This window comes from Microcaecilia unicolor, chromosome 2 (genome assembly GCF_901765095.1).
Source record: "Microcaecilia unicolor chromosome 2, aMicUni1.1, whole genome shotgun sequence".
In the NCBI taxonomy this organism is placed as follows: domain Eukaryota; kingdom Metazoa; phylum Chordata; class Amphibia; order Gymnophiona; family Siphonopidae; genus Microcaecilia; species Microcaecilia unicolor.
In genome coordinates this window covers 402,247,516-402,271,676 of record NC_044032.1, presented here as the reverse complement: position 1 = coordinate 402,271,676, position 24,161 = coordinate 402,247,516, and the positions used below count along the sequence as shown (strand labels likewise).

Here is a 24,161-nt window from a genome sequence, read left to right as displayed (position 1 = left end):
AGACCTGCCAACCAGAATCACAATTAGAACATCACAAACATACCTAAATCTTCACCACCCTAGGTGCAAAGGACTCAAGTACAAATCAGTTTACGGATCCAGTTTCTCCTATGTAAGCACGCAACTATGGAATGCATTACCAAAGGCCATAAAAACAACCCAAGACCACCTCAATTTCCGGAAATCACTAAAGACCATTTTATTCGAAAAGGCATACCCTACGGAGCCAACTTAAGTGCCGAACTCAGCTACACAACAAAACCATAACTTGCAACGAACATTATTTAACTCTTCTTCTCTTGATTTTCTAATGTGTCTGTAACGCATATATCTCATTTCTCTATAACATCACTCTGTATTTGTTTCATCACAGGAGGTGGCTAACGCATCACGGTATTATGTAAGCCACATTGAGCCTGCAAATAGGTGGGAAAATGTGGGGTACAAATGCAACAAATAAATAAATAAGCTTAATACGTATTGTTATATTACCTAGGTGGCTATATTTATTACAAATCTTGCCAATGCGACTATTGAACAAAGATGTATGTCATTTCAACCGACTGGTCAGTAGATTTTGTTGGGCAAAGAAGAAGCCTAAAATGCGTTATCAGTTTTTACTAGGCAATTGAGCGCAGGGGGGGATGGGTTTACCAAACCTACACTTGTATAACTTGGCTTGTCTGTTGTGCAACGTCCGGGACTGGGTGTACTCTCAGAGCTGTTTTACTCTCCTGCAGTTGGAACGCGAGTGCTCTGCGCCATATAATCTGATTTCTTTGCTGCATGTGGAGTGCTCGTTGTTACCTGCCGAGTTGTGGTCCTCGGTCCTGCTGTGGCCTTTGAGGGAGGCTTTGTGCTCTCTGGTAAGGAGTCTTGGGGGGAATCCACATGTTACCGAGTTGCTACTTCTACGAGGTGACCCTTCCTTCACCCCGGGTCTTGATAACAAGACCTTTTTGACCTGGGGTCGTTAGGGGATCACTTGTTTGGATAATGTTTTGGATCTGGGGGTGGGAGGGCTCAAATCCGTGGCTGCGCTGAAGGGTCAAATGGGAATACAATAGGGGGGGGGGATGAATTCGCTTATTGCCAACTCGAGCATTACATGCAATCGCTTTGTAAAGAAGCGTTGCAGAGTGGTATGGGCGCGCAGGTACATGATTTTTTTGATGCTATCTCTGCTATCTCAGAACACGCTACATCCATTTCAGGAATCATAAGGCGCTGTGGGTTTTGGAGGGGCCTAGGGATTTGGAAGTGATTCATCATAGCTGGAAACATGACATGGGTTTGTCGCTGGTTACTTGGGATGTGCTGGCATTGATTAAAAGTATACCAAGTCTTACGAGTAATGCAAGTTATAGAGAGTGCTACGTTCGGGTCCTGCACAGACCCTATTTCACTCAGGTGCAGATGGCTTGAGCAGAAAACTGCCCTCAGCGGTGTGCCCCAAATGTAAGCTATCAGATAATACATACTATCACGTTTTTTGGGGGTGTGAAAAGATTCAACGGTTTTGGAAGCAAGTTATCAGATATCTCTTGGGTTTAATTCAGTGACCGCTGGCGTGTACCCCAGACATATTGGTGTTAGATAATCCTGGCCCAGGAGTGGGACGGGCAGCACTGCATATGTTGCTGCTTCGGAAAGCTTATTTAGTGGCACGGGAATGCATCCTGCAATCTTGGTTGTCAGAGAGGCCGCCAGCATACTGACACTGGTGCAACCAACTCCACCAATTAATGGTTTGGGAGGCGAGGGGCTCACATAAAAGAAGGGCACACTTCTTGAGGCTTTGGGACCCATGCTTGTCAACCTTATCTTCTAGGGGGAGGAGCTTGGTGCTAAATGAGCTATGATTGGATAGGAATCTGTGTAATATGCTGGGATATAGGAGGTATTTAATTATCAATCTTCATGCTGGGTGGGAAATAGGGAGGGGGGGCAATAGATATCGGTGAGGGGTCTAATAGTTTAGGTCTCCTAAGGTTAAGAGAGGGTTATGACAGGCACTGGTTGAGGGTTGTGGGGGGAGGACTGGGTGCTAGTCCACACACTGGTCTTAAGCCGTCTAATCATGGGGAGTGGTGGGTAGGGGGGGGTGGCTATCCGCCTCCACTCTTAGTTAGATGGGTGTGTCTCAATTTGATGCAATACCTTACTCGTACGGATGGCACACATGTAGGGGGGAGCGGGAAGGTGGGTTGGGAGGCATGGTATATGTGGCCAAGTACTAGGAGAACTTAACAGCTGATCAACCTATTTCTTCTCATATGCTGTTCAATGAAGAGTAACATGGGGCAGGTGTGGAAGGGTAGGTAATTTAATATAGTTGGTTGCTACCTGTTGGACGTTATGAGGGTTTGTTAATCACTTTAACAGTACTATGTCTAATTTGAGAGGGGGGCGTTTATTAGCGTAAGTTGGGGAGGGGAGAAAATGGGAAAAATTTTTATTGATGATGGAATATCATTTTGTCTCTGTTTGACATGTATTATGTAACAGTATGTTGTGGAGTTTGTTGGCATGTTCACATGCTTGTATCATCAATAAAAATGTTGAAACTAAAAATGATCAGACCAGGAGAGTGGTGTGATAAATACCTCCTTAATTCAAATACCAGCTGAATCAATTTTTATTTTTGTTTTATTTTTGTTATATTTGTACCCCGCACTTTCCCACTCATGGCAGGCTCAATGCGGCTTACGTGGAGCAATGGAGGGTTAAATGACTTGCCCAGAGTCACAAGGAGCTGCCTGTGCCGGGAGTCGAACTCAGTTCCCCAGGACCAAAGTCCACCACCCAATTCTGGGACAAAATCCTGTTCCAGAAGATGTCTAGCAAACAATCTGTTGTAATCCAAAATGGTGCCAGGCAAAATGGTAGAGACTATTATAAAGAACAAAATTACAGAGCATATTCAAAAGCATGGATTAATGAGACAAAGTCAACATGAATTTAGTGAAGGGAAATCTCGCCTCACCAATCTGTTACATTTCTTTGAAGGGGTGAACAAACATGTGGATAAAGGTGAGCCAGTTGGTATTATGTATCTGGATTTTCAAAAGGTGTTTGACAAAGTACCTCATGAAAGATTCCAGAGGAAATTGGAAAGTCATGGGATAGGAGATAGTGTCCTATTGTGGATTAAAAACTGGTTAAAAGATAGAAAACAGAGAGTAGGGTTAAATGGTCATTATTCTCAATGGAGAAGGGTAGTTAGTGGGGTTCCCCAGAGGTCTGTGCTGGGACCGCTGCTTTTTAACATATTTATAAATGACCTAGAGATGGGAGTAACTAGTGAGGTAATTAAATTTGCTGATGACACAAAGTTATTCAAAGTCGTTAAATCGCGAGAGGATTGTGAAAAATTACAAGAGGACCTTATGAGACTGGGAGACAGGGCGTCTAAATGGCAGATGACGTTTAATGTGAGCAAGTGCAAAGTGATGCATGTGGGAAAGAGGAACCTGAGCTATAGCTACGTAATACAAGGTTCCACATTAGCAATCACCGACCAGGAAAGGGACCTAGGCGTCGTCGTTGATGATACGTTGAAACCCTCTGCTCAGTGTGCAGCGGCAGCTAAGAAAGGAACTAGAATGTTAGGTATTATTAGGAAAGGAATGGAAAACAAAAATGAGGACGTTATAATGCCTTTGTATTGCTTTATGGTACAACTGCACCTCAAATATTGTGTTAAATTCTGGTCACCGCATCTCAAACAAGATATAGTGGAATTAGAAAAGGTACAGAGAAGGGTGACAAAAACGATAAAGGGGATGGGAAGATTTCCTGATGAGGAAAGGCTGAAGCAGTTAGGGCTCTGCAGCTTGGTGAAAAGACAGCTGAGGGAAGGTATAATAGAGGTCTATAAAATAATGAGTGGAGTGGAACAGGTAGACATGAATCGCTTGTTTACTCTTTCCAAAAATACTAGTACTAAGGGGCAAGTGATGAAGCTACAAAGTAGTAAATTTAAAACGAATTGGAGAAAATGTTTCTTCACTCAAAGTGTAATTAAACTCTGGAATTCGTTGCCAGAAAATTTAGTAAAAGCAGTTAGCTTAGCGGGGTTTTAAAAAGGTTTGTATGGTTTCCTAAAAAAGTCCAAAGACCTTTATTAAAATGGGGTAAATCCGCTGCTTATTTCTAGGATAAGCAGCATAAAATGTATTGTATGTTTTTGGGATCTTGCCAAGTACTTGTGTCCTGGATTGGCCACTTTTGGAAACTATACTGGGCTTGATGGACCTTCGGTCTGTCCCAATATGACAATACTTATGTAGAAGAATCGGACCCAAAGAAGCTTAGCGGAGTTTTAAGTAGGAAAGCTGGTGCTGGGCAGACTTCTACGGTCTGTGCCCTGATCGAGGCTGAATAGATTTGGATGGGGTGTAGTGGAACTTTTCAGGGGCTTTGACGACAACTTTTGAAATTTTAGAACAAGGCTGGGCAGATGTCTACAGTCTATGCCCTAAAAATGGCAAGGATAAATCAAGATCAGAAATATATGAAGTATCACTTCATACCATATGCAATGAGTTTTTCTTATTGGGCAGACTTGATGGACCAATCAGGTCTTTATCTGCTGTCATCTACTTTGTTACTATATATATATTTGATAAGTACAACAGTCAGAGTACTTTGTAAACATTCTGAGGCCTTTTCTTTCCAATGTTCTTACTCCATGCTGCTTCACTGATCTGATGAAGATAGGGTACCGTGAAAACTGAATCACCTAACCTTGGTGTGTGTATTTTATAATGATTTGTAGTTCTGAGTGTTCACTACTTTGGGGATGGATGGTGGAGCAATCTATTTAAAATTAAACTTGACTGACCCTTATTTCAAATTGCCCATCACCACTGTGCTTGCGTGTCACTTCCAATCTCCCTTTCCACCACCATCTTTGAATCACTTTGGAGTAGATTCTATATATCACACCTAAAAATTTGGCGCCAAAATGAAATTTGCTTAGGCGTAGTCTATAAACTACGCTTTAATTTAGGCGTACTTTATAGAATAAACCTAAATTCCTGCACAATTTATAGAATACTCCAAGTGCTGGTCGATGTGACTAAATGTATTCACGATCAATTATTCCATTTAAAACCTGGTATAATTCCCAATGCCTAAATTAGGCACGGAGCGCATATTTTCTATAACACGCATAGATTGTAGAAACACCCGCGCCCAATCCATTCCATGCCCACTTTTCAACTATTTGACTTATATTTACATGCAATACATTACAGAATACGCTTGGCAAGTAGTGCACATAAATTGTAATTAATGCCAGTTAGTGCTGATAATTGGTTGTTAGCATCCAATTATCAACACTGATTAGCTTATTAAAGAATTAAGTTAGATTTCCAACAATTTTTATTGATGATTTATCCAAGCCATTATACAAACAAACTGCCCATACAATATACAAATAGATATCACATAGCAAGTAAAATAAGAACAACTGAGCCAAATCATCACCAACCTTTACTCCCTTCCTCCCTCCTCCCCTCCCCTCCAACCCCTCCCCTCCCCACAACAATACATATGACACAGCATCAGGAATACTACCCAGCCTCCCAAACATGCCAGGGATCCAGGGTTAACGAAAGAACTTCGTTCACGTGGAGAGATTATGCGCCTCCAGGACCTCCCGATTGAACCTTCTCACATTGTGCCTTAAAGAATTAAGTTATGTACATTGTTATGGAATTCAATTTCCGCATGGAAATCTAGGTGTGATTATATATAATGTATAATCCCGGTGTTTATGTTCAGGTACCCTCCTTTGGATTTTTTGACTGCTTATTCTCTTTGGATCTGAGGAAAAGAATATTGTCTTCTAAAAACTAGTCCGAAATGTTATTATTCTTTGTTCATGAGCCACAAAAATAAAGGCTAGCAAGCAAACCATTCCCTTATACAGTATATGCATGATAACATAGTAAATGATGGCAGTTTAAAGACCTGTGTGGTTCACCCAGTCTGCTGAAGAAGGCAGCCAAAATTGTGTCTGCTACTCTGTGTAAGTTGTACTCCTCTATGCATACTAAAGTTATTTAAGTTTCGATTACATCCTCTTTCTGTTTAGGGATCCTCTGTATTTATCCTACACATTTTTGAGTTCCATCACTGTTTTTGTCCCCACCATCTTCCACCGGGAGAATATTCCAGGCATCCATTATCCTTTCCATGAAAAAGAGTTTCCTGATGTTACTCAAGTCTACTTCAGTTCATGTCCTCTAGTTCTACCACTTCCCTGTCTGAAGAAAATTTGCAAGCATCTGTATTTTATCTCCTCTGTCCCTCCTTTCCTCTAAGGTTTACATATTCAAATTTCAAGTCTCTTCTCATATATATGTCTTTTGTGCAAACCCCATACCTTTTTTGTCACCTTTCTTCAAATCGTTTCAAGTCTTTGTCCTTACATGCATACAAGTACTTTCTCAGGGGGCAGTGGGGGAAACGTATCAGCATGACAGGGCTTTCCCAGTGCTTTGGAAGTAACTTTTTTATGAGCTGTCTATAACAAAATCTTAATAAATGGTTTAGATGTAGCGAACGTCAGTTGAATGAAGTGGGCAAATGAAGGACTCCTCGACAGAAGTGGCCAAAGAAATAACTAGAGTGCATCACTATAATCAGAGGTGATGGATGGTAGAGAATCTGAGTTCCAAATTATAGAGATGTATTCTGTCTTGCCACATCACCCTACTGAAGGGGTATGATAATAATAGTGTCAGCAATTCATGCGGAAAGACACATGCCTTTAAGAAGGGAGCTTGGCAGTGGAGCACATCTAGACATTCTCAATGAGAGGGATCCAGCTTTGTATTCTCAGGAGAAAAAGTGTCAAATTCTGAAACTCGTAAGTACTTTGAGAGGGTCCACAATGGCTGACTGATGGTGAGAATTTTAGGCATTCATCACAGAAGTAAATGCATGATCTTATCTGCAAGGGATCTGCACATCTCTGTAGAATTTTTAAATCGCTGATATCAAAGCTCTCAGGCCTCTAGTTGGTGAAAGACGTAAAGTGTGTAGAAAATCATGCCATGGTTCACTGAGCTGGCCATAGCATATTCTTTAGCAGCCTGACAAAATTTTGCCATTGGCCAAATATTTCCAGATATACCAGTATGGGGATTTGCGCATGTATAGTCCTGGAAAACTGTGTTCAGTTGTCCAGAACTAATTCAGGTTTATAGAAGTAGTTTTTTTTTTCATCTTTTGTAGTATCTAAATAAAATGCGGAGTGTTTTGAGTTAGACTACTAGTTATTGAAAGAGAACAGGGGAAATTATTTTCTGATGGCAGTTCGTGATTGGTATAGGGCAGATAAACAGGTCTTTGAGTGTGCAGAGACCGGCACAGCACTGCCTGAAACATACTTGCTGCAGAGGGTCAAGGTCTTACTATTTATTACCTGTGTAGCTTACCCTGCTCATTGGTGCAGTTAAAGAGACAGTAACCTACAGGAAGCATGTAAACTAAGTAAAATAAATACTTTTATTTTTGACTATTCACTTTTATTTATTGCATATGTATGGTGAGTTAAATATTAAGTGGCAAAGAGACTGCAAAAATTTGAAACAGGTAACTTATCCATTTAGATTTATGCATATTTTCAGTGAGTGTCTCCGCTTGAGTAGGTTTGCTGAAGATACATGTAGACTTTTAATTGGGCATCTTAGCCATTTAAAATTATATCTGCTATTTTTATGGTTCGAGTTGGAGAAATAAGTTAATTCAGTACGTGAGTGTTACCGGATATTAGTCCTGCCCCTAGACTACAGCAATTTAATATGGGTAAGTTTAACCATATAAGGATATCAGTGACCAAAGTTATTGACGTGCCCAAAATGTTTTTTTGTAATCACTTATGTGTTTTGCACCACACTGACCATATAAGTGCTTTTCAGTATTAACCTTTATTTGTTTTTTTAAATATATTTCATAACTATATTTTTATGTAGTTTGGCCATGTGCTACTGTTCATGTCCCAGATGACTGGAGATGTTTTAGATGCAGCATTTACAGAATAGAGAAACTCAAGTTCACGGAAATTCAGTGTAATTCTGATAGGTGTAGGACAGTGTGCTTTTATTGTAGTTTGGTACCATCAGAAAGCTGATGGAAACAAGAGAACCTGCCCAAATAGCATATTGGTGTTTTAGATGCTCAAGTGTCCCAGAAAATACCAAGAAATGTCCTGCTTTCTGCCCTCCCCTTGACTGTTCTTGCCCTCCTCTTTCCCCCTCTGCAGCTTCTCTTATTGCCAGCTCTGCACAAAAGCCCGGTTTTCCCTTTGAGTGGTGCAGTATCCCTTAGGTTCCTCTTCAGCCCTAAGCTTCCTTCTGCTGGGCTATTCTCAGTCCTTTATCGCCTTTGTTCTTTTCTCCCACTCTCTTCCCTGCTCAGCCTCATTGTGCTCTCATTCTTTTCTCACTTCTCAGGTGTCCCTACAGCCTGCTCATGCTATAGGGCTAGTGCAGTACCAGCCACTTACTCCCTTGTTTTTAATGCTTGGTCAGTCTCTGCAAAACTGGCAGCTGTTCCTTTCGTGCCCTGGTGAGCCCTTGTCTATCTTAGCCCGCTGGTGGTTTTAAGAGACCATACCAAAATTACTGAGAAGAACTTACAATACAATACAATTCTTATTTTATTTATTTGGATTTATTTACTGCCTTTTTGAAGGAATTCACTTAAGGTGGTGTACTTATAGGCTGCAATCTACCAGTATTACTGGTTCTGTGTGGTTTACAAAGAAGTATTACTGGTTCTTTGTGGTTTACAAAGAAGAAGCTAGAACAATACTAGGAAATAAAAATCAACAAAATTAACTAGACTTTAAAGTTTTCTGAAGCAGATAAGTTCTTAGTTTCTTCCAATTAGGAGGCGGGACTGGTGGTTGGGAGGCGGGAAATACTGCTGGGCAGACTTGTACGGTCTGTGCCCTGAAAAAGGCAGGTACAAATCAAGGTAAGGTATGCACATATGAGTTTATCTTGTTGGGCAGACTGGATGGACCATGCAGGTCTTTTTCTGCCGTCATCTACTATGTTACACCTAAAGTCTAACGGAAGGGAGTTCCACCAATAGGCAGCAAGGTAAGGCATTGAAGGGTACAATATTCCCTTAACATTTAATTCCCTTCACTGAAGGCAGAGCAGAAACATAGATTTTTTTTTTGTTTGTTTAAGAAATCATATGTAGGATAAGATGTAATCTATCTGTACTGAGTAGTCTGATTTTTCTCTGATTTTACTACAGATCCCAATTACCTCATGGCTAACGAGAGGATGAACTTAATGAACATGGCCAAACTGAGTATAAAAGGCTTGATCGAGTCTGCACTGAACCTGGGTCGAACGCTGGACTCGGATTATGCCCCTCTTCAGCAGTTCTTTGTAGTGATGGAGCACTGCCTTAAACATGGTTTAAAAGGTGAGAATGTCTTGGAAATAAGAAAGTAGTTTGCAGTAAAGGACACAAATGCAGATGCGGGATTATCTTTGCCAATTGCTTGCCAATATGTACACTATGTAACCGGCAGCCGGTCTGCTGTGGGTATTGCACTGTTTTGCTTACATGCTGCTCTTCGTTCAGCTGAAACTGTAAAACTTGGGGTTAGCAGCAAGGTTTATTTGTTTGATTACAGTAGAATTGTTTCTTCAGTTGCTGATGTCTTATGTTTTTAAACATTTTCTCCTGTGCAACTTGATTCTCTAGTCATCTAAATGTTTGCAGCACTTATCTGTGAAAAGCATTGTAAAATAAGAACCCCCTTCTTGATCTAGGAGGGTTAAATATTCTTATGGTAAACACCATTGGTTTATGGAAGGTGCCATCTTAGAAGGGGTTAATGTTTCTCCTCTAACTTGGCAAGTAAAAACCAGCATGGTCCATCTAGCCGGGCCAGTAAGTAGCTAGAGTTGTACCACTTGTACCAGCCGCTGTGTGTGGTTACACCCCTCTTTGTCTTTGTTTAGGGTTGTACCTTCACAGGAACAAATTTGATGAACCCTGGACACAATATATCCACAGCAGTGCTTCCCAAACGTTTACTCATACCAACCCCATTTTAACACTCAAAAATGTGCGTGACCCAAGATAACGGAAGCATAAAGACAGCAGTAGCTGCAACAGTAGCGGCAGCCAACACCAGATTCTGTGTGTTAGTGTGCACTCAGGGTTTACAACCTTAACAGGAAGCCCAAAAAGGAGGAAAGGGCTTGACATGTGAACATTCACAGACCTCTCAGGCCCATGCTGACTCTAACTACTGAGCTTAAGTCACAGTGGAGGTCCAAAAGGAGGGGGAATAGCCCTGTTTCTGTGACTCCATTTCCGGTTCCAGCCCACAGTTTGGGAACCACTGATCTACAGTTTTCCAGATCCAGTCGGGGTTCTCTGCTTATTTTATTTATAAGACTCATGGGCAGATGATCAGAAGCCCCGCGCTGGAACATCACAGGGCTAATAGCAAGCAAATATAGGCACACTATTAGCTCTGATCAAAGGGGTACTTCTACGGGAAGATTGTGCCTACGGGTTTGAGGATGCGGGCTTTAGGTGTGATGGACCTGTCAAACTCTAGTGTTCCCCATTCTTTCAAACCCTACTACTACTACTATTTAGCATTTCTATAGCGCTACAAGGCATACGCAGCACTGCACAAACATAGAAGAAAGACAGTCCCTGCTCAAAGAGCTTACAATCTAATAGACAAAAAATAAAGTAAGCAAATCAAATCAATTAATGTGTACAGGAAGGAGGAAAGGAGGGTAGGTGGAGGCGAGTGGTTACGAGTCAAAAGCAATGTTAAAGAGGTGGGCTTTCAGTCTAGATTTAAAGGTGGCCAAGGATGGGGCAAGACGTAGGGGCTCAGGAAGTTTATTCCAGGCGTAGGGTGCAGCAAGACAGAAGGCGCGAAGTCTGGAGTTGGCAGTAGTGGAGAAGGGAACAGATAAGAAGGATTTATCCATGGAGCGGAGTGCACAGGAAGGGGTGTAGGGAAGGACGAGTGTGGAGAGATACTGGGGAGCAGCAGAGTGAGTACATTTATAGGTTAGTAGAAGAAGTTTGAACAGGATACGAAAACGGATAGGGAGCCAGTGAAGCGACTTGAGGAGAGGGGTAGTATGAGTAAAGCGACCCTGGCGGAAGACGAGACGGGCAGCAGAGGTTTGAACCGATTGGAGAGGGGAGAGGTGACTAATGGGAGGCCAGCAAGAAGCAGATTGCAGTAGTCTAAACGAGAGGTGACAAGGGTGTGGATGAGGGTTTTGGTAGAGTGCTCAGAAAGAAAGGGGCGGATTTTACGGATGTTGTAAAGAAAGAAACGACAGGTCTTGGCAATCTGCTGGATATGAGCAGAGAAGGAGAGAGAAAAGTCAAAGATGACCCCAAGGTTTCGAGCTGAGGAGACAGGGAGAATGAGAGAACCATCAACAGAAATAGAAAACGGGGGGAGTGGGGAGGTGGGTTTGGGGGGAAAAATGAGAAGCTCGGTTTTGGTCATGTTTAATTTCAGGTGGCATTGAGACATCCAGACAGCAATGTCAGACAAGCACGCTGAAACTTTGGTTTGGATGCAAGGTGAGATATCAGGGGTAGAAAGGTAGATTTGGGAGTCATCAGCATAGAGATGGTAGGAAAAGCCATGGGATGAGATTAATGAACCAAGGGAAGAAGTGTAGATAGAAAAGAGCTCCAAGTTGGCATAGGGTTTGCAGCAGGAGCAGCGCCCTTGTTTGGCACTCTGCCGGCTGATCATGAGAGAGGAATGTGGGAGACTCTCGTTTGCACGCAGTTAGTGGTCAACACACTCACCATCTCTGATCATTGGGTGGGAACAAACACGGGCGCTAGTATGGCGCTGTTGGCCTCTAACGCCCGTGTTTGCTTTTGATCATCTGGGTATAACTTGCCTAGTCATAGACCTACTCTAGACTATTACAGTTCATGGATGACTTATAAAAATACATTCTAGGTGATTTACCAATGTAAATAAATTTAGCATAAACCAAAATAAAATTAGAGCTTCTGTTATTGTTGTTTGTAAATTTGTGGTTATTTTCTAGCTGATTAGGGTTCTATGCGAGTACAAAAATCAGTGTTTTTCGGTACTATTGCTGGTTGTTACTCTAGTGGAATCAAGTATGTATATTTGTGTGAATTAGGAATTGTCAGTGCAGAAAAAACACAAAAAGAGATTGGAGGATCTATGGTGGACAAAGGGAGAGGTGAGTGAGTACTAGGGGAACAGGTATTTTTTTATCTTCCCAATATATATTGAATAAATACCTGTAGGAGGATGCCAAAATGTGCCTACATTGAATATGCAGGAGGAACATTGCTGGTTCCCTGCTTCACATACTACTGCTACTTATTTCTGTAGCACTACTAGACGTACGTAGCGCTATATACTTGAACATGAAGAGACAGTCCCTGCTCGACAGAGCTTACAGTCTAATTAGGACAGACAAACAGGACAAATAAGGGAGTTGCTAAGGTGGGAATGATAAAACATGGGTACTGAACAAGTGAGTAAGGGTTAGGAGTTAAAAGCAGCATCAAAATGGTGGGCTTTAAGCCTAGATTTGAAGACGGCCAGAGATGGAGCTTGACGGACTGGCTAGACTGGAAGAACCCGGTGGTAGATTTATTTTATTGTTTTTTAGATTTGGAGGGGCGTATAAGGAGGGGCTTAGTCCTCCTTCAGAGGAGACCAGAAAATAAGGATTGATGTTTCACAGGGAGGTCTCCTCCAACAGGAAAAGAAGAGCAGGACTTAAGCCTACTACATCTTAGTAAAATACCTAAGTGTACAAATGGGATCATCAGGGCAGCTCTCAGAAAGAAGAGAGGAGTAAGCTGCAGAGTTCCAGTCCCAGAGGGGAAGGAAATTTGAACTGAAGCAAATATATTTTTGGATTTAACTTGCAGATGGATGACCCAGTGTGGATATAGGGTGGGGCTCAAGTTCTAAGTGAAGCCTGCTCCCTTGCTCAAGAGGGGGTCTGGTGTATCTTGGACTGAGAAGTAAATGTATTGTGATGAAATATTACATGAAAGAGACTAAGGTATAGAGAATGACATGGGGACAAAGTTTGTTCCTGTCTCATCCCTCCAAGCTCTGACCCCACCCCTCCAAGCTCTGACCACATCCACACAAGCCTCAAACAGCTTTTTTATTAAAGTATGAAAAGGAACAATATTCTGTACAACTGTTGGTCTGTAAATCACAAATAGAAAACAGTAATAAAGCATGAACAGAACCCCCCCCCCCCCAATCTCCCTTCCCTGCCCCACTTATAAAGGCATCAGCACAGCCACAGGAACCCAGATGATCCAATTCCAAAGAGCAACTGAAATAAACCCCCTGCCACCCTCTACCCTTCCAACCCTAAAAATATGTCTTAATTCTGAGAAACACTGCAGCAAATATTAGATCTAATCCACCCTGTTAAAATGTTCGTGGCCACAAAATACAACCCGCTTTGTACACCCTAGCGAGGAAGAAATATGCCCTATGAAACACCCGGCTGATACTAGCACACTCTATACTCGCAAACTGTAATGATTTTTTAATCCGTGGATGAATCATAAGTCCCCCACAATCTCAGGATTCAGTCTTGGCCAGCTCTTTTGCTTATTTTTCCAAAATTTCAAAACATCGTCGGCATCAGTTGAGCATAAATGACTATCCAATTCATCAACAGCTTTTACTTATCATTTCTATAGTGCTACTAGACGTACACAGCGCTGTACATTGGGCATGAAAAGACGGTCCCTGCTCAACAGAGCTTACAATCTAATTAGGACAGACAAACAGGAGATAAGGGAATATTAAAGTGAGTGAGGATGATAAAATAAGGGTTCTGAACAAGTGAATAAGGGTTAGGAGTTAAAAGCAGCGTCAAAAAGGTGAGCTTTTAGCTTAGATTTGAAGACGGCCAGAGATGGAGCTTTACATACCGGCTCAGGAAATCTATTCCAGGCATATGGTGCAGCAAGATAAAAGGAATGGAGTCTGGAGTTAGCGGTGGAGGAGAAGGGTGCAGATGAGAGATATATCCAGTGAACGGAGTTCCCAGGGAGAAGTGTAGGGAGAGATGAGAGTGGAGAAGTACTGAGGAGCTGCAGAGTGAATGCACTTGTAAGTCAATAAGAGGAGTTTGAACTGTATGCGGAAACGGATAGGAAGTCAATGAAGTGACTTGAGGACAGGGATAATATGAGCATAGCGACAGTGGTGGCATATAAGTCGTGCAGCAGAATTTTGAACTGATTGAAAGGGAGAGAGATGGCTTAGTGGCCAAGTAAGAGAGAAACCGTCAGGTACCCCTAGACCAATAGAAGGCTTCCGCTTCTAGGTCCAGAGTGAGTGGAGCATGGTCAGACACTGCTTTAGTTCCTGTCTCTGCCTCAAGCAAAGAGGAAAAGTAAGAGGAGGATAGCAAAAAGTAATCTATTCGGGAAAAAAGTGTAATGGGCATAAGACAGGTGGGAATAATCTGAGAATCGAGATGCAGTAATAGATCTGCCAGGTCCAGAGCCTGAGAAATGTTATCAACCCCATCCCCTATTCTCACAAGAGGCCCATGGCAGAGCAGACCTGCCAGCTTGAGGGTCAGCCACTAAATTAAAATTTCCTGCCACCAGTAAAGTATGGTTAACATATGTCTGATTTATTCTTACTGTTCACCACTTTGAGTGAATTCCTTCAAAAAGGTGGTAAACAAATCCTATTAAATAAGGCGCACAGAGCCATGTTAAGTGGGCAAAAAACTGAGGGTCATAGGAATTCGTGCCATATAGTACCAACAAGAAGACCTCTCGGCCCTGCAAAGTTAAACTTAGCAGGAGATGTCGACCTTCACTGTCCATGGCCACCTGGGAGGCCTGGTATGCCAGATTTTTCTTAGGATGGTCACTGCACTATGCGTGCCCCCCTTAGGAGGAGCTAAAAACCTCACCCACCCAATGTTGCTTAAGTTTTAGATGTTTTGCCTCCGATAACTTCATCTCCTGCAAGCAGGCCACGTCATCCCTCAATCGATTCAAAGTAGTCAAGATCTTAGAACACTTAATGGGTGATGTGATGCCCTCCACATTCCAGGAGATGAATTGCATCTTAGCAGCCATTAGACAGTAACTGAGGAGGAGAAGGCAATTCCAAAAAAAATGAAAATCCTAGAAATTCTCCAGAGAGCCGAACTACACGCCAAATAATGTCTAGAACTAACATGCCACACAGACCCCCTCACATGAACAGTCCAAGCTAAACACCAACCATACTTGGGCTGCCTGACCTGTCCCCAACTTGTTTCAAACCCTACCCAACCCGTAAAACCCGGATAACACCCCCCCCCCCCCCTAATATCATAAAATTTGTAGTTTCCAAATGAAATAGACTCTGACTTCCTCCTTAGGCTGCTCAGGCCTACCCCCCCCCCCCCCCAAAAAAAAAATACAGTGAGCGATCAGACAACCTCTTCCCCAATTTGGCTGACTCCAAAAGTCAAATAAACTTAGAACTAACAGCAAACAGTATTCCCCCAAAATATGAACCCTGAATACAGATAATAATTCAGACCTCCGCTCTGTAATGTCCTTTCATTAATAGACAAAATATGTGAAACAAAGGTTGATGCTCCAGGAGGCTGATGGCAGATGGTTCACAAAGAGCTCACGCCTCTGCCATAGATGTGAAGAAGAGCACTTTTCTATCATGATGTGCCCTCAACTTAGCAGGATAAAGCAATTAGAAAACCACCCTCTGATTGTGCAGCTCCATGCACACTGGCGCCATTTTTCACTGAGCCTGTGCCACTTGAGCAGAATAATCATTCAACAAAAGTAATTTATGGCCCTGGTATTCTAGTGAACTTTGACTCCGGTAGGCTTTCATGATTGGTTCTTTATCTGCCTAGGTCAAAAAATGGGCAATCACAGGTCGGGGCCACAGTGATCCAGGATTGTTCCCACACGGTGGGCCCTTTCACAAATTATTGACGAATGAGGGTTCTGCACGGCTAGATGGTCTGGAGGCCAGGATTTAAATAGCTTGCTCATTTTGGAATCACTAACCACCTCTGGGAGACCCACGATGTGCACGTTTTTGTGTCGGGCCTGATTTTCTTGGTCCTCCATCCGGTCTTTAATTTGGGAGTTCTCTGCTTTTAACTCTGCGAGCTACCCCTCCATTCTCGCCATCAGGTCTTCTTGGGCCAACAAGCGGGCCTCAATCTCCACTTAAACACTCCCTGATATCTTCCAAAGCTTTGTGAAGCTTATTCAGCTTCTCCAGCGTTGCCACCATGAGCGCTGAAATCTCCTGTGCCATGAGTCCGGAGAGTGGAGCCACCGCTTCCACAGAGGAAGACGCCATCTTAGCAGAAGCAGCCTGTCCACTGTCTCTTTGTGATTGCGGAGTTTTGGGGGGCATCCTGTGCCCTTGCGCCTCCCTGGGCACCTGTTATCGTTCCCGTTTCCTGCAGGGTAACTTCACACGCAAAACCCCAGGGGAGGGAGCACGAAAACATCACTGAGGAGCGGGAGCAGCAGCCACTCAGTCTTGATGCTTACTGGAAATCGCTTATCGTTTATTATATTTAATATACCGCATTATGTAAATGACAGCAAGGTGGAATACAGCAAATCAAATTATGGGCCCTGTTTACTAAGCTGCACTAGCGTTTTTAGCGCACGCTAAACGCTAGAGTTGCCCATATGTTCCTATGGGCAACTTAGCGTTTAGCGTGTGCTAATCATTAGCGCTAAAAATGCTTATGCGTCCTTGGCGCTGCTTAGTAAACAGGGCCCTATATGTAGAAATCGAAAGGAAAATATAAAAAATAGGAAAGAACCAGTGTAGAAGGAAAATAATACGATAGAAAAGAGTAAAGGATGCTGCAACTCCTGGAAAACTTCTTGAGTTTAGGATTCAAAAGCACTGGTGAACAGATGATTCTTTAAAGCCAGTTCAGAACATAGGGTAGAACCGTTCCAGTCACATCTGGTCCTGTGATGTCTGAGATTTAGCCACACAAACCGCGCACTAAAAAATATTTTCATTTTTATGGCAGAGGGGAGTATGTTGGAAGGCAGAGACTCGGCATGCCAGCACTGATCAGTTAGCGCATGATTAGTGCATGAGCCCTTATGCTTACAAAATAGGTGTCAGTAAGGGTTCTCACGCTAATTTGTTTTAATGGGCGCACAGTAATGAGAATATTAGTACATGGCAATTTAATTTTTAAAATGGAAAATTGGCCATTTTACTGCTGTGATAGAAAGTGGTCTTAGTGCTTGAGACAAGGGCACTCTAAGGCCACTTTTTCCTGCTGGCAAACTGCACTCCATTTTTAGCCAGTAAAATAATTCAGAATGCTATTAATGTTAATGTATGGAAGCTTCTACAGTCTCTGTAATGCATTCTGAATTTCCCCATGTAGCCAGAGTATTGTGACATAAAAAGTGACTAACATGTCCAGGTCGATAGTTGCATTGCAGGTTGCATTTTGTAGCTGGAATGTCTGTATTCTGCTTTTAGTATAAATACTAAAGTTAACATATTTGTTTTATTCTAGGTAAAAAGACTTTCCTAGGACAAAATAAATCTTTCTGGGGACCTCTGGAACTGGTGGAGAAACTAGTACCTGAAGCTTCAGAGATCACAGCAAGTGTTAAAGATTTGCCTGGGCTGAAGTAAGTGAAATTTGGATGGCTTGCTGTGCAGGTGGCCAATGTCTGGTTTACTTCTTTGCTTGCTGAGCCAAAAAGAGCCAGGCAGTGTGAGAGAAATGGTAATAGATCATTCAAACATCTGCTATATACAGCTCACACAATATTATTGAGTTTCTCCTGATAATGAAATGAGTTGGTGGTGGTGATCTTGGTTTTTTTAAAAATCTATAGCAAGCGTAATCATTTGTCAAATATCCAAAACATATCTGACAATGTGAAATACAGAAATGTATTAAAAAATGGTTTATTAGCTGTTTACATTAGTGTTAAGTTCTGTATTGGCTGGTGGGGGAAGAGGTATAATCAGCATAGAAAGGAAAAGAGGAAACCAGAAATTACATTGAAGTGTTTAATGTTGCATTAAACAAAACTTAGTTCATTTCACTATGAATGCCAAAAGAGCAGATGATATTCAGATGTAGCCTCCCCCCACACACACATACTTTGAAAAACTAGTTTGAGGAAGAAGACTATCTTGTAGAACTATGTGTTATTGAGGGGGGGGGGGGTAACGTAATGTGTGTGAGACGAGCTCCCGACCTCCATCCGCGTTCTCTGCCTTTATTTGTTATTCAGCAGCGATTTGATCTAAGGCTCAGGCTACGTGAAGAGCGGAGACTACTAGATGAATTAGCGGTGCAAGTCAGGCACATATATGGCAACTAAAGTGCACAGAAAACAGCCGGATAGATCAAGGCAGTCAGACGCAGGCAAGATGGCGGAGAGCGACAGGCGAGGCCAGTCGACGGTGAGTTCGGCCTGGGTGGCAGAAATAGTCACAGAGGTGCCGCTCGCTATAAAATCCTCACTGGATAAAAAGCTGCAAAGTGTTACCGATAAATTGGATTCATTAGATGGGCGAATGGAAGCGATTTGTGGGGAGTTTTCAACTAACAGCCAGCGGGTCACAGACCTGGAGGACCGCGTGCAGCAAATTGAAATGGGGAGCGAGGCACTTAAAGCTAAAATGTCTGACCTGGAAGGCAAACTAGGTATCATCGAAAATAAATCCAGGAGAGGAAATTTGAGGTTAGTGGGGCTACCGGAATCCATTTCAGATGCGAAGCTGAGAGGCTTTCTGGAAAAGTAGTTAGTTAACACGCTGCAACTACAATCAGAAGTGGGACCTTTGCGTATTGAGAGAGCGCACAGGTTGGGCCCTTGAAGACAACTGGAGACTAGACCTAGAGTGGTTATATTTAAACGCCTAAATTATGTACACAAAATAGAAGTGTTACGGGCCATTAGAGTGCGGGGTCCCCTGACCTATGAAAATAATACAATTCTATGTTTTCAAGATTTCTCCATTCGGGTGTCAGCTCTGAGAAAGGCTTATGCCCCATTATGTTTGGACCTACACAAAAGACATGTTCAGTTTGCGCGGTTGTATCCAGCCCGCCTGAAAGTGTTCATGGATGGCAAACCACATTTCTTCGATTCTCCAGAGGCAGCAAAAGACTTTGTTAATCAGCTACCGGGGACATCTAAAGACCTGAACAATTGAGCACTTGGAAATATTAGGTATGGAATGCCTGAGATAATCTTGAGACTAACTTTACTGAAAGATGTTATGACAATGCCTGGGAATTTTCCATCCAGCATTTCTTTGATATCCCAGAGGCAGCTAAAGAATTTGTTAATCAGTTATCAGTGACATTTGAGGACCTGAACAACTGAGTAGCTGGACTACTGGGGTGCTGACTGACTGAGGTCCATCTTGGGGCTAACTTTTATGATGGATGTTGTGGCAATATTTGGGAATTTCCCACCAAGCAATATCCCAAAGTCAGTGAACGTCTTTGTTCATCAGGTACTGGTTACATTTGAGGAACTGAGTAAATGAGTAGTTGGAACTCCCTAGGTACAGGCTGCCTGAGGACCTTCTTGAGGCTACTTTAATGAAGGAGGGTTTGTTAATATCTGGCAATTTCCCACCAAGCAGCCCTTCGATACTCCAGAGGTAGCAAAGACTTTGGTAATAGTAGCGCTTTAGAAATGTCAAGTAGTAGTAGTAATCAGTTCCCAGTGACAGCTGAAGACCTGAACAGATCAGTACTTGGAACTATCAAGGGTACAGACTGCTTGAGGACAATTTTGAGGCTAACCTCAATGAAGGATGTTGTGACAATACCTGGGACTCTCCCACAAAGCTGAGGACTGTTGTCTTTTTTTTATTATTATGATGCAGAGATGAGAGGGTATAGTAAGATTTGGATTGTTAGGTGGGGATGGACTTGTGAGGGCATGGGTGTGTGGAACACGATTGGGTCTGAGTATGGATATGGGGCGGGTTATACTGTGATTGTTATTTTTCCCCACTGCATATGCATTAGCTGCTGGTATACACAGGTATAAACTAATTTTTTTTTTTTTTTTGCTGAGTGCATAAGAGGGAGGGAGAGGATTGGAGGCACAATATTTGGAAAGGTGTGGGATTGTTGTGGTTGCTTTGGCAGGGAGGGAAGGGATAGTCTTACGGTGACCTTTTCTGTAGTAGTTCATGCCCAGGAGGGAGGGCATGGATGAAGACAGCCCTAGAAGTGGGCTGTTGGAATACCAGGTTGGGAGGGGAGAAGAGAGGAGGGAGGGTTGGATTTATGGGATTTATTTTGTTTTGATTTACTGGGTGTTGGAAATTTGTGTAACAGGTCTTGTTTGGTCTGGCAGAGGTAACAGTGGAGGGGAGGTGGACTACAGACTTCTATTTTGGTGGAGGGGGGACTGTAGGCTGGGACAGTCCACTCTCTCACATATACAAGTTCTTGGGCATGTGTTTTCGCTGCCTTCAGGGATGCACTTGATACCACTTAAATTTGTGTCCAGGAATGTTAATGGAGTGACTTCCCCCATCAAGAGGCAAAAACTGCTACAAGTATTAAACCGTCATAAGGCGGATGTGGCCTTTTTACAGGAAACGCATCTGAATACATCAGAGCATGGAAAATTCAAGAAATGGTGGGTCGGGGAGGTTTTGGAAGCTCCAGCTAAAGAGCGCAAAGCGGGGGTTGTGATGCTTTTTCGGAAATATTTGGATGTGCAAGTTCAGGGAAGCTGGAAAGTGGCTTCCAGCAGGTATCTCATCGCATTTGGTTATTATAAACAAGCAAAAATTGTTGTTGTGTAACATCTATACCCCTAAAGTATATGAAAAAGCTTTTATTGAGTCGCTGATCCACATAATTGCTCAGCAGCAGGGTACCCTGGTCATTATGGGAGGGGATTTCAACATAGTCCATGATCTGGACCTTGATTGTCGGGTTCTAGAATGGCAGGGGGGAAACAACCGCGCGGGAATCATTACTTTGTTCGGCACTGGACCTGTTAGATGTTTGGAGGACACCACCCGGGTGAACGAGACTATACGCATCTGTCTAGGGCTCATGCCTCCCAATCCAGAATAGACTACTGGCTCTTGTCGGAAACTATGTTTGGGAAAGTTCAGGACGCGGTTATATAAGGCCTTATGAAGTTTCTGATCGTTAGATGGTATGGTGCTTGCTTGTGGTGGGTCCGCATACAGAGAATTCGTTCCGTTGGAGGTTTCCTGTTTCCCTTTACTTGGATACGACCTTCCGGGAGTACATAACTAAACAGTGGGAGGTGTACCAGGCCACTAATAGAGTACATTGAGAAGACCCGGTGTTATATTGGGAAGCTGCGAAAGCAATATTAAGGGGGTCAATAATAGCATATACAAGCTTTAAGAGAAAGGCCAGAGATAAGGAGATACTCTGATTAGGGGGTTGGGTGAGGGAGGAGCGGAAAAGGCTTGGCAGGAAACCCACCTTACAACAGCAAAACCAGTTGTTGGCTACACAAAACGCACTTAATGAGTTGCTACATGAACATACAATTAAATCTCTGTTGTACTATAAGTATAAGCTTTGCTTACATGGTAATAAGCAGGGTAGAATGCTAGCCAATCTGGTGCAATGGAGAGTAGGTTGCAGCAGATACGGCAGATAGACGGGGGGGGGGGGGGGCACATTGGTGCGTACAAACAAGGAGATAGCTGAAGTGTTTAAAACCTTTTTACCAACAACTCTACACTAAGCCAACAGATGAGGAGTTAGATAGCAAGCTCTACCTAGAGGGCAGGCAATTGCCCACATTAACTGCTTGCGTACGCGGTACTCTTAATGCCCCAATCACAGCGGATGAGGTCCTTTTAGTGATTCAACAAGGGATTCTTTATAAAGCCCCGGGACCTGATGGATTCCGTTCGGAATTCTATAAAGTTCTGGCTCCAAAGATAGCAGATACACCCGAGATGTGTTCACTTGTTTTATCGAGACAGGAGAGTTACCGGATTCATTGCGTACAGTGACGATAGTAGTGCTCCCTAAGCCAGGAAAGAACCCAGAGCAGGCGTCTTCGTACAGACCTATATCTCTCTTAAACGTGGAAGCAAAATTGTTTACAAAGCTTTTTGGCTGACAGATTGGCCCGGATTTTACCATCTTTAGTAGATGAGAGCCAAATAGGCATTTCTATGTTTGTGCAGCGCTGCGTATGCCTTGTAGTGCTATAGAAATGCTAAATAGTAGTAGTAGTAGGTTTTGTGAGGAGGGGGCGCACGATCTCTAGCAATCTCCGTAAAGTATTAGCTTCAATTGAATGGATAGAACGCTCTGAAACTCCATCTATTCTTGTTAGCTTTGATGCTGAGAAGGCGTTCGATAGTTAGCTGGGACTTCTTATTCGCTACCTTGGAAGTTTGTGGCTTTGATGGGCTATTCCTGAATGCTATCCGGGCCCTTTATAAATCTCCCAGAGCAGAACTGTGGGTGAATGGGGTGCTATCAGAGCCCTTTGAGATAGGCAGGGGTACGTGGCAAGGGAGTCCGTTGTCCCCATTGCTATTTGTTTTGTCCCTGGATCCGCTAGTACGCGAAATATTAAGTAATCCGGATATACGGGGGGTGCGAGTGGGGACACAGGAGTTTAAAATATCGGCATTTGCCGATGATATATTGGTACATATTGTTGACCCTTCCAGAATTTTGGCAGTGTTGATGGATAGCTTTGCTGAATATAGCGATTTTTCGGGTTTTAGGTTAAATTTGGAAAAATCACTTTGCCTACTTCTCCTTTGGTGAAACGCGAATGGACAGGTACTTTCCCTTTGAAGTGGACGTCAGGGTCGTTTCCTTATCTAGGCATAAAGTTACCAAATCGGATCTGTAGGTTGCGTGGTCTCAATGTCTCAGCTCTTCTCAATTATACACAAACATGTTTAGCAAAATGGATGATGATGCCTCTTTCAGTGTCCGGCAGAATTCACGTGTTCCGTATGATTCTTTTCCCTAAATGGCTCTACACTTTGCAATTGTTGCCTATAAGACTAACACATAGGGGCCTTATTGTCAGCAATCGTTGTCTAGAGTTGGTCCCGAGTCCAGTTCACAGAGGTAGTGGGTTTCCAAAGAATACACACTCCACACGGGTTTGGATATATATATATAAAGAAAGTATATTGTATGTTTGCATATATGTATAGGCTCACAAAGGGTGCAAGACTGTCTCTGTGTGTGTTTAGAGAAAGAGAAAGAACAGTTAAGCCAGCAGAGCCATGTGCTCTGGTGCCTAAAGATGGAGGTGTACAGAGAAAGAAAATGAAAAACAAAGGCCTGTGCTCTGCTGCCGAGAGACAGAGCAATAAGTGCCCCCGGGCAGAGAGCAGTGTCCTGGACAGAGAGCAGTGCCCTGAACATTGTGCTCTGCTTTTCTTTTATGTTGCTTCGCCAGATGTTGATGCGGTTTTGTTGGCAGGGGAAGAAGCCCAGGGTGCCCTTTAAATACTTGCAGGGTTCTTGGCAACAGGGGGGGGATTAGGGCTTCCTGATATGCGTAGATATAATATGGCCTGTCTGCTTCGTCACTTGGGGAACTGGATACTGGAGGAGACGACCTTTATACCCAGGGCGTATGAAAAGGCAGCGTATTACCCATGGGGCTTTTACTCTTTGGTTCAATGCCCGTCAAAGCTAATTCCCAGAGACCTTAGAGGAAGCATTCTACTTTGGTCGCAGCGGGCAACCTGGAAGTATTTAGTGTTGTTACTGGGAGGGGATCCCCAGACTTCAGACTGCTTGCCCTTGTTAGGTAATCTACAATTTGTGCCTTGGAGGGAAAATGCCAGTTTCCGCAGATGGGCAACTAAAGGGATCTTATATGCGTATAATCTACTTATGGAGGGTGGGGGGGCATAGACTTGGATGGGAAGAGCTCCTACGAAGAGGAGAGGTAGAGGCTCGAGATCAGTTTGCATATCAGCAGATAAGCCACTAGCTGGAGAGTTTGGATCTGACAAGCCCGGAATTTCGGTTGAGGGAGAGACTGGTGGGGTTTTTTGCTCCTTATCAGGAGGGAGGGCTGTCGGTCTCATCTTT

General features: G+C 43.1%; 1 protein-coding gene across 9 annotated transcripts in view; it reads left to right on the top strand.

The window, feature by feature from the left end:
- RUFY3 (RUN and FYVE domain containing 3) overlaps nucleotides 1-24,161 on the top strand; it is a 137,060-nt gene that overhangs the window by 37,554 nt on the left and 75,345 nt on the right. For all 9 annotated transcript variants that reach the window (XR_003940660.1, XM_030190641.1, XM_030190637.1 and 6 more), the window contains 2 exons: nucleotides 9,286-9,459; nucleotides 17,613-17,730. Coding sequence is in view for 8 of the 9 variants with exons in the window: in XM_030190641.1 (XP_030046501.1) it covers nucleotides 9,286-9,459; nucleotides 17,613-17,730 (292 nt within the window). In the remaining variant the exon portion in view is untranslated. The remainder of the gene's footprint in view (nucleotides 1-9,285; nucleotides 9,460-17,612; nucleotides 17,731-24,161) is intronic.